Source organism: Carcharhinus amblyrhynchos, chromosome 24 (genome assembly GCF_965287045.1).
Source record: "Carcharhinus amblyrhynchos chromosome 24, sCarAmb.v2.hapA, whole genome shotgun sequence".
Classification (NCBI taxonomy): Eukaryota; Metazoa; Chordata; class Chondrichthyes; order Carcharhiniformes; family Carcharhinidae; genus Carcharhinus; species Carcharhinus amblyrhynchos.
Genome location: NC_137347.1, coordinates 40,097,095 through 40,108,411, shown reverse-complemented (window position 1 = coordinate 40,108,411; position 11,317 = coordinate 40,097,095). Strand labels below are relative to the sequence as shown.

At 43.2% G+C, this 11,317-nt stretch overlaps 1 protein-coding gene across 1 annotated transcript; it reads left to right on the top strand.

The window, feature by feature from the left end:
• The first annotated feature begins 8,565 nt into the window (after positions 1-8,565).
• cited4b (Cbp/p300-interacting transactivator, with Glu/Asp-rich carboxy-terminal domain, 4b) lies at positions 8,566-9,908 on the top strand. The gene is made up of 2 exons (XM_080211506.1): positions 8,566-8,735; positions 9,177-9,908. The coding sequence occupies exon 2, from the start codon at positions 9,187-9,189 to the stop codon at positions 9,844-9,846; it is 660 nt and encodes a 219-aa protein (XP_080067632.1). The 5' UTR covers positions 8,566-8,735; positions 9,177-9,186; the 3' UTR covers positions 9,847-9,908.
• The last annotated feature ends 1,409 nt before the right edge of the window (positions 9,909-11,317 follow it).

Here is an 11,317-nt window from a genome sequence, read left to right as displayed (position 1 = left end):
AATGCTCGCCATTATATAACATTCACATCCCAAGGACAAATTTAAAAAAGTAATTCCTAAAAAGATGAAGATGCATGTCTAATGTTGATGGAAGACTAAGTCAATGGGCAGAGAACAACTGTCAGAAGCTACAAAAGATCACAGAAACCACGAAAATAGTGAAAGAAACAATGAAGGATTGATGGCACAGGAATAAACATATCAATGTTACTTGCAAACCAGTCACTTTCTTTGTCCCACAGATCATCAGCAATGGAAGACAATGAATTGTTGATTAATTGGCAAAGTCTTTCACACCAGCAGTGTTTTCTAAAACAGATCACATGCTGTCAAGTTCCTCGGTCTATTTTATTGTATATATAAGATTTACATTCAGCTTACACCAGGCTAGGATGCAAGCCTTTGTTCCAGCAGGAAGACATTGGTGTGAAATATTTGCATCTGGAAAGCATTGACTGATACTTCTCTTCAGCAGTGCTTTCCATATCAACAACCTCTACCATCTAGAAGGACGGCAGACACAAGTGAGGGTCACCCTGGCGAGTTCCCCTCCAGGTCACACGCTACCCTGAATTCAAATATGTCACTGCTCCTTCATTTACACGAGATCAAAATCCTGGGTTCCCTCCCAAACAGCACTGTGAATGAACCTGCACCACACAAACTGCAACCGTTCATTACCATCTTCTCAAGCGTTAGCAGCAATGTAATAATTGCTGGCCTTGCCATTGATGTGCACGTTCCATGAATAAATGAAAAATAATCATAAATATGTTGGAAGGGGCCATACAGTTTTAAAGTTTATTCATTAGTGTCACAAGTAGGCTTACATTGACACTGCAATTAAGTCACTGTGAGAATCCCCGAGTTGTAGATATTCTATAATATACATGGAAGCCAAATGTTTGTGATATAAGTTGACTTATCGTTGTGCACTGCCTTGGAACAATATTAATTGAACAGAGAAAAAACTATATTGATTTAGATTACAGGGATAGCACTGACAGAGTTGATGCTGGTGTGTTTGGATCCTTGTTCCGTTGATATCTGCTGGACCGGATGGAATGCATCCGAGGGTTCTGAAAGAAATGGCGGAGGTGATAGTGGATGCCTTGGTGGTTATTTTCCAGACGTCGCTGGATTCCGGGGAAGTGCCGGATGATTGGAAAACGGCTAATGTTACGCCGTTGTTTAAGAAGGGTGCCAGGCAAAAGGCGGGGAATTATAGGCCGGTTAGTTTAACGTCTGTGGTAGGTAAAATGTTAGAATCTGTCATTAAGGAGGAAATTGCGAGGCATCTTGAAGGGAATTGCTTGATAGAGCAGACGCAGCACGGTTTCATTAAAGGGAAGTCGTGTCTGACAAATTTACTGGAGTTCTATGAGGATGTGTCTAGGGCAGTGGATAGAGGAGAGCCGGTGGATGTGGTCTTTCTAGATTTTCAGAAGGCGTTTGACAAAGTACCTCACAAGAGGTTATTGCAGAAGGTCGAGGGACATGGAGTTGGGGGTAGGGTGTTAGCGTGGATAGAGGATTGGTTGTCAAATAGGAGGCAGAGAGTGGGGGTCAACGGGTGCTATTCAGATTGGCGGATGGTGACTAGTGGAGTGCCCCAGGGGTCGGTGCTGGGGCCTCAGCTTTTTACCATTTATATAGATGATCTGGAGGAGGGAACCGAGTGTAGGGTGTCGAAATTTGCTGATGACACCAAGATTGGGGGAACGGCAAATTGTGCGGAGGGTGTGGAGAGTCTGCAGAAGGATCTAGATAGGCTGGGCGAATGGGCCAGGAAATGGCAAATGGAATTTAATGTTGGCAAGTGTGAGGTGGTCCACTTTGGTAGGAAGAATGGTAGGAAGGACTATTACTTACGGGGCAAAAAACTGCAGCAGGCGATGGTGCAGAGGGACCTCGGGGTCCTTGTGCATGAGTCGCAAAAACCCAGCTTGCAGGTGCAGCAGGTGGTCAGGAAGGCGAATGGGATGCTGGCCTTCATAGCGAGGGGGATTGAATATAAAAGTAGGGAGGTCTTGCTGCAGCTGTATAGGGCATTGGTGAGGCCGCAGCTGGAGTACTGTGTGCAGTTTTGGGCGCCGCACCTGCGCAAAGATATTTTGGCCTTGGAGGGAGTGCAGAGGAGGTTTACTAGGCTGATACCGGAGTTGAGGGGGTTGAGCTATGAGGAGAGGCTGAATAAACTGGGCTTGTACTCATTAGGGTTTAGAAGAATGAGGGGAGATCTCATTGAGACGTATAAGATGATGAATGGGATGGATAGGATAGAGGTGGAGATACTCTTCCCGCTCAAAAAAGACAGTAGGACTAGGGGGCACAGCCTCAAGATAAAAGGGGGGCGGTTTAGAACGGAGTTGAGGAGGAACTTCTTCACTCGTTGAAGTGGTGGAGGCTGCCTCGCTAAATATTTTTAAGACGCGGGTTGATGGGTTTTTGATAAGAGAGGGGATTAAGGGTTATGGGGAGAAAGCGGGAAAGTGGAACTGAGCAGCGACAGATCAGCCATGATCTTATTGAATGGCGGGGCAGGCTCGAAGGGCTAGATGGCCTACTCCTGCTCCTATTTCTTATGTTCTTATGAAGTGTCCTCAAAACTGGAAGAAATGTTTTTATATGCAGAGGTGTACACCATAAATCAAGATTCCTTTTCATGTAGCACAGGAACATTTGACCCAATGCATTTTAAGAATAGAAAATAGGCTTTTTTACAGACTAGATTACAGGGAAACAAATTAATACATCAAAACGGGAAGAATTTTAATTTTATTCAACCTGATCATACAAATACATTATGTAAATTTTCATTCTTTTATCATCTCCCCAATATCCCAGTCAGCAAATTCCCAATGGGATACACGGCCAAACCATCTAGACTAAAGAAGCCCCGGATTTCATTCCTAGTCTTTATGGTATACCCAGATTCAGCTGGAACAACTGTGATAGCAATACTGTTAACCTCAGTGTTTCTAGGCTGAGAGGAAGGGTCAGATAACTTTTCAATTCCTGATTACTATCCAGAAATTCTTCTTAGGAAGTATGGGTTTTTGTATGGGTTTGGTGAGGATAGAATTTGATTTGATTTATTATTGTCACATGTGTTGGGATACAGTGAAAAGTAGTGTTTCTCGCACGCAATACAAACAAAACACACTGTTAAAAAGAGTACACAGGAGAGAAGGAAAGGATAGAGTGCAGGATATAGTGTTGCAGTTACAGATAGAGTGAAGAGAAAGATGAGCTTAATATATGATTGCACCATTCAAATGTCTGATCACAGCAGGAAAAAAGCTTTTCTTGAGTCAGTTAGTATGTGTTTTCAGACTTCTTTATCTTTTTCTCGTTGGAAGAAGGGAGTAAGCCAGGGTACATAGGGTCCTTGATTATGCTGGCTAAAGTGGGAAGTGTAGACAGAGTCTATGGATGGGAGACTGGTTTGCATGATGGACAGAGCTATGCTCACAACCGTGTGTAGTTCCTTTCAGTCTTGGTCAGAGCAGGGCCCACACCAAACTGTGATATACCCGGATCAGAAGTTTTCTGTGGTGCATCTGTAAAAGTTGATAACAGTTGTAGTGGATATGCCGAATTTCCTTAGCCTTCTGAGAAAGTAGAGATGTCGGTGAGCTTTCTTAATTATATCATCTGAGAGGAAGGTGCAGGACAGATTGGTGGTGATCTGAACACTTAGAAACGTGAAGCCCTCAACCATCTCCATTTCATCCCCATTGATGTACTCAGGGGCGTGTTCTCCACCAAATTTCTGAAGTCAATGACTAACTCCTTCATTTTAGTGACATTGAGGGAGAGATTATTGTCGTTGCACCAGTTCACCAGATTCTCTGTCTCTTTCCTGCACTCCAGCTTGTCATTGTTTGAGATCTGACTCACTACAGTGGTGTCATCAGCAAACTTGAAAATTGAGTTGGAGCAGAATTTGGCCACACAGTCGTAAGTAGTAAGGTATAGGATGTATCTATCTCAAATGCCTTCCCTATACCTTGGCTTCGGGTCCACCAATGCATCAATTTAAACATATTTATGTCCAAATTCTTCCATTTTCCTATTGCTGTATTGTTCACCAACTCTACAACACTCCAACACTGTAACACTGGCCTTTTATGCCTCTCCAACTTACTTTGCTTCATTTGTGGCTGTACCTTTGGCACTTAGACCTTAGGCTCTAAACTACATCCCTAAATTTTATGTTTGTCCACCTTGCTCCGCTCCTTCAAAATGCTTCTTTATCTGTTTGACCAAACTTTTGGTCACCTGTCCTAATGTCTTCTTCATTGACACAATGTTAGAATCCCTACAGTACAGAAGAAGGCCATTTGGCCCATTGAGCCTGCACAGACCACAACCCTACCCAGGCCCTATCCCTGTAACCCCATATATTTACCCTACTAATCCCCCTGACACTAAGGGGTAACTTAGCATAGCCAATCAAGCTAACCCACACATTTTTGGACAGTGGAAGGAAACCGGAGAACCCTGAGGAAACTCACGCAAACACAAGAAGAATGTGCAAACTCCAGTCACCCAATTTTTGTCTTATTATGTTCCTGTGAAGCACCTTGGAGCACTCTATTAAGTTAAAGGTGCTATATAAGTGCAAGTTGTTGTTGATAAATGCAAAACGTTGTTTCATGTAATTTTGGCTAAAGGTACAAGAGATCTTTGTATATCTGTGGGTCTACTGTGGTCTGCACAACTTTGACTCACACCACGTAAGGCAATTAGGTACTGCTCTGTTGGAGGTGCCTCCAGAGGGGCCTCGCTGTACATCTGTCCATCCCAGAATTGGAACCCTAGCCGATGTTCCTCTCTCCCTCAGTGAGTGGTCAGCTGAAGTCCCTTCTCAGCTAACGCAGCAAACAGCACACTTAATTGCTGACTTAATCAACTGAATCCTCGTCTCCAGTTTCTGGTTCCGTCTGAACCTACAGGTTGACTTTTAACAACCTTGAAAGGAGATGAAGCAAGTTTGCGTGGAATTTGTACAATATCGTCCTGAAGTTGTGAAAAACAACATGCACGCATTTCTTTGCAATTATTGTAGACGTGTTCAGAGGATATCTTTATGCATTCATGGGAAATGGACGTTGCTGGTTTGCCAGCATTTGTTGCCCATCCCTAGTTGCCTGAAGGCATTTGAGAGTCAACCACATTGCTGTGGCTCTGGAGTCACATGTAGGCCAGAACAGGTAAGGATGGCAGATTTGATTTAATTTATTATTGTCATATGTATTGGTATAAAGTGAAAAATATTGTTTCTTGCACGCTATACAGACAAGCATACCATTCATAGAGAAGGAAAAGAAGAGGGTGCAGAACGTAATGTTACAGTCATAGCTAGGGTGTAGAGAAAGATCAACTTAATGCGAGGTAAGTCATTCAAAAATCAGTAGGGAAGCTGTTCTTGATGAGTTGGTACGTGTCCTCAGATTTTTGTATCTTTTTCGTGATGGAAGAAAGAATGTCTGGGGTGCATGGTCCTTTATTATGCTTGCTGCTTTTCCAAGGCAGTGACAAGTGTCAATGAATGGGAAGCTGGTTTGAGTGATGGGCTGGCCTTCATTCACAACCCTTTGTCGTTTTTTGCAGTCTTGGACAGAGCAAGAGCCACACAAAGCAACTATCAGATTTCCTACCCGAAAGGAAATTCACAATAGTGAATCAGATAGGTTTATTCCAAAAATCGACAAAGCTTTCATGGTCATTATAATATTCTTAATTCCAGTTTTTTTTATTGTGTTCTAATTCCACCATCTGCCATGGCGGGATTCGAATGCAGGTTCCCAGAACATTAGCTGGGCTCTTGCATAAATAGTCTAGCAGTGACAATACCATCAGGCCATAGCCTCCCCTAACCAAAGAGCAGTAGTGCAATACTGCTGAGTTACATAAGAACATAAGAACATAAGAAATAGGAGCAGGAGTAGGCCATCTGGCCCTTCGAGCCTGCCCCGCCATTCAATAAGATCATGGCTGATCTGTCGTGGCTCAGTTCCACTTTCCCGCCCTCTCCCCATAACCCTTAATCCCCTCTCTTATCAAAAACCCATCAACCCGCTTCTTAAAAATATTTAGCGAGGCAGCCTCCACCACTTCAACGGGCAGAGAATTCCAGAGATTCACCACCCTTTGAGTGAAGAAGTTCCTCCTCAACTCCGTTCTGAACCGCCCCCCCTTTATCTTGAGGCTGTGCCCCCTAGTCCTACTGTCTTTTTTGAGCGGGAAGAGTCTTTCCACCTCTATCCTATCCATCCCATTCATCATCTTATACGTCTCAATGAGATCTCCCCTCATTCTTCTAAACTCTAACGAGTACAAGCCTAGTTTATTCAGCCTCTCCTCATAGCTCAACCCCCTCAACTCCGGTATCAGCCTAGTAAACCTCCTCTGCACTCCCTCCAAGGCCAAAATATCCTTGCGCAACCTTCAGAGCAAACATTATTTTTAGCCAAACAAGAAGCCAGAGTGGATGAAGATGAGAAGATGAGAGTTAAGAATATAGAGGGAATATTTTGAGAAGGCAGAGTGATGACATACAGCAATTTGGCAGAGTTTTTTTTAGCTCAGAACTTTAGTGTGACCTATACCACACTGAGAATCCAAACCCAAGACAAAAACAGCAAAATAGTGGTGGTTGCAATCAAGCGAGAGCTGCAGATAAACTTATTGACACCAGGATGTACTTTGCAAAAACAAGAGACCTTCAGCTTTTAATTCTGGCAATACACAAACTGGCACAAAACCAAGAGTGTTTTGATGATTCGATAATGCTAATTTTCATTGTGTTTACGCTACCAATGTGGCGCAAAAATTTGGAACAGTCTTTTACCAATGGCTTGTGCGCCTAGTGGCGTGGGAGGAGGGAGAGCACAATCTTTAAACTGCAAAAGCAGCCTTCCTGCAAAACTCCGGAGCTAATTTTCACCCACAAATAAAGTAAAAGTCTCCCCCTCCCCCACGCACATTTTTGTGTTGGCCACTGAAGGTGTAACTGGCCATCCTTATATCTGGGAGGAGTGGAGGGCGGAAAGAGAGGGTATTGGCCGGGGGGCGGGGGCTGGTATTGGGAAGAGAAGGTATTGTCAAGTTCGGGTTGTCCAAAGTTAACAAAGTCGAGCTCCAGTCATTTCCGTAGAAAAGTGCATCAACCTCCAGCTGGGCAGAAGGAAATCTTCTGCAAAAGTTGACGCCTTCTCCGTGGGAATAATCAGCTACTTCAAACGGTTCTCAAGTTCCGGAGAGAACCGAGAGCCATCTATCTGCAATTTTGCTGCAACGTACAATCGTTTGGGCCATGTACAAAGCATGTTATTTTTTTAAAGACACACCCCTGTTTTAAATGCGCAATAAGATGTGCAGGCGTATCTATCTACATATATGGTGTACAGATGGTATGTGTATGCATGTATTTACAATATTCACACTGCAGCCCTTTATAATAATATGACCATTTTGCAATGCTAACATTTTCACAATGTCAACTGTAAAGCGAAAAATAAATGGCAAACAATCACTGGCTTGCAAATATCATAAAATTGATAGATTATCCAGTAAAGCAATGAAGATAAAATATTGCACGAGTTCATATTCTTTATGAATGACAATTCCACTAAAGCTGGCTTTAATTCTGTGAATTGATTTTATTCTTAAGCAGTGGGGAAGTAAGTACCTGATCATTATGAAGTAATTTAAAGGAATGACATTGAACATTTAGTGTGGAGAACGTGGGCCCAACCAAATAAGGAAGAATAAGGAGATAAATGGTCAAGTTAAATGCAATGCAATTTTATGACTAAATAGATTTTTGTGCCGTGTAAAGGAAACCTTATGGAATTAAGTCGTCCTCACGTTGTGGCTCCCTGTACATTCCAAGATAGGAATAGAGAAACTTGGATTGGACACTGGTATTTGCATCATTTTATTTTTAGAGCCCATTTCTCAAACGTAGAAGTGTAATTTGTACTTTAACCTTCGCTGTCACCCTAATTGTTTAGTTTTCTCCTTGTTGCGCTCACGGGTGTAACTCCAGGCCAGCAAGCAGACATTAACAAAGGCTTAATATCAGTTTGTTACAGAAGAAAAAAAATCATTTAAATAAAGCGTTTGGCGTTTTGGCTGGATAATCTTTTTCCCTTAAAAAAAATAAAGGAACAATCCTTGCAGGCACATTTCATGGAAAATTGCAATGTCAATAAGAAGCGAGTCTGACGTTTCCTGTAAGAGACAAGCTTCCTTGTAATTAAAAACAAACAGTGCCGCGGTGGGGAGGCAGTTTGATGCATTCAGGAAACTCGAGATGAGGCTGCCGGGGACGGGGACGTGGGGGGGGGGGGGGGGGGCGGTGGAAGAGGCCAATCATTGGTCAAATAAAAAGTAAACAGGAGGCTTATCTGAGGCTCTAAGTGATACCAAAGTTAAAATAATACGCTTACGCATGGTGGACCAGCCAATCATTCGGGAGAAAAGACGTTTGCAAACTCCACCCCGCGCTGCCCCTGTTCCGGAACACTATATAATCTCCATCTGACCCAGTAATAAGAGGCACGCTTCAAGAGCTGGATACAAAGTGAATCTTAACAATTAATGTAATGTACATGAGCGAAATTTCATAGGCGGTTGCGGTTTCTACAATCCAGCGACTTCGTTTTTGCAGTCCTTTTATATACATACATAAACCTACATACATATAGAAAGAGGCTAATAAGGTAGGTTCCCCCTCCTTTGCTTTCTCCTAGTTACACTTTTATTTTGAAGACAATTTTAAAATGGTCATGAAATTTGAAGGTTATCCGAGTAAACGAAGCTGTTTAAAGGATCAGTTTTTTTTAAGAAGATGTGTCATTGTTTTTTTGGCTGGTGAAATTGACGAGAATCTGTAGTAACATTTAAACACAAAAGCACGATGTTGGGGAAAAAAAAGTTTGGCTGGGGAGCGAATGCATTTGCAGCCGATGTTCGGGATGGTGCGGGTTTACAATGTCTTGGTGCTGGTAACAATCTGGGGTTAGTGTGTTGTGGGTTACAGTGTATGAGTTTAGCCTGGGTAGCAATGTGTTTTGGTGTGGGTTACAGTATGTTTGTCAGCCTGGGTAACAATGTGTTTGTTGGTGTGGTTACATTTGTTGGGTGTTTTTGTTTAATTGCAGCGACTCGAGAATGGCAGAGCACATGATGGTGTCAATGAATCCCGGGCGATTTCCTGACCCTACGAACGGACTCCAGAATTATCGCATGGGGATAAACAGCCTTCAGAGCCCGCAGCACGCTCAAGCCGGACTAAGGCGAGATCTCCCCGGCGCCCCGCTTCTGCACTACGGAGGGGCCGGCATGGACACGAACGGGGGCATGAGACCTCGCCCGGGGGTGGGGAACCTGGCCGGCCAGATGAGCCATCACCAGATGCCCACCGGGGTGATGTACAGCAGCCAGCAGCAGCAGCAACAGCAGCAGCAGTTCCTGGGGACCCTCAGCCCTCAGCAGCAGTTAATGGCCACGATGCATTTGCAGAAACTGAACAATCAGTATCACGGTCACCCGCTGCTTGGCATGAATAATGGGATGGTAGCCACTGGGCCTCAGTACCGGAATACCATGAATCAAAACCCCCTGCCCAGTATCCAGCACGTTACGCCCTCCTCCCTCTCCCTGAACGTTATGGACACCGACCTCATCGACGAGGACGTTTTAACGTCTCTTGCGTTGGAACTGGGCCTGGATCGCATTCAGGAGTTACCGGAACTCTGGCTGGGACAGAACGAATTCGATTTCATCTCAGACTTTGTCAATAAGCAGCAGCCCAGCACTGTGAGCTGTTGAGGAACGGCTGCCCCTGGGGGAAGGTTGTGTGTGCGTGTGTGTGTGTGTGTGTGTATGGGAAGGGGAGGGTGGGACTGGGGAAAGAGGGGAGGGTTGGGGGTGAAATGTGGATTGTCAGCTACAAGAATCATCGAAAATGTTGCACTGGAAAGGAAGGGTCGACTCATTCATTGGAGTGTGGACGCTCGCTCTCTCTCTCTCTCTCCTGACGCCTGGCATTATTGCTGCTCTTTTTAAATAGCAGCTGCCCTGTTGTTGTTGGGTTTTTTTTGTGTGGGGGGGGGGGGGGGAGAATTGCTTCAACTACCTAACGCAAGACTCATCAAAAAATCCCAAATTCTGAAAGCAAATGGTGTTCCCAAACTTTCTTTTTCTTTGGTTTTGCAAGAGAGATTTCACAGTGTAATGACATTGACAACAAAAGACAAGTACTTTTCATTTGGAGTTTTGACCAAATGTTTGCTAAATTGATTTCAAATGTTCTTCTTTTCTGATCATTGGCCAGCAATACAGGGCATTGCTTCCTTTTTGAAGGAACAGCAATCCTGCCTATAAGGATCCTTCAGACTCCACTCAGAACTTTCACCGTTGTTCCGACCTGAATTTGAAACTCTGGCTGTAGCAGAGTATTAAATGTATTGTGTATAAATATTTTAAATCGTAGACTTCAGAGAGTGGCACCTCCGGAGCTGTTTATGACTGATGCAATCATGTATAACTTTAACTATTTTATGAACAAGATCAATGTAAAGTCGAGTTGTACTTTATGTTTTGACCGCTGGATTTTTTTTTGCTTTTTTTTTGGGAGTGCTTAATTTCGTCTACTGCCAGTTGCTTCCGCCACCTATTGTTCTGGATAGCAAATTGCAGCTCCTCATTGTTGATCGATGAAGCGAGACTTTTAAAACAAAACAAAAAAAAATGAATAAAGACGTTTCTTTTAAAGCTCACTGCGAAATTTATTTTCCCTCCTCCCAGCCGTTTGTTTGACAGTCATTCAAGGATTTGAGAAGTGGCTTAAAGCTGAAACTAAACAACACTTCTGGTGCTTTTTGTTTTTGTAGCCAGTTTCATGTTTTTTACATAAACCTGGGTTTGATTTTCAACGTGACAGTACAAAAGCATTTTGTATACTTAAATGAGGTAAACAAAGGATTAAAATGACCAAGGAATCCCTGATTCTGGAACTTCCATTTCAGTTGAAAGGTGATTTGCTTTTAATTAAAATAACTGACCTAATAAAGTTCATGCAGAATATTTCACTGAGAAAACAAGTAAGAATTCTTAAGGTGAAAAGTTTCACCTTACGCCAGGTGAATTCGAGAAACAAACCTTTTGTTGCAACTGAGTGTCATAAAAGAAAAATTAGGATATGTTTACTAAAAAGCAGTAGTACAGTTGCTTAAGTGATGTCAGCTCTCAGAAGAAAACATTGTACTTCACCACTGCTTTTAGTTCTGTTTTTCTCAGG

Coding starts and splice junctions, on each gene's coding strand:
- cited4b (XM_080211506.1), top strand. CDS start 9,187: ATGGCAGAGCACATGATGGTGTCAATGAATCCCGGGCGATTTCCTGAC.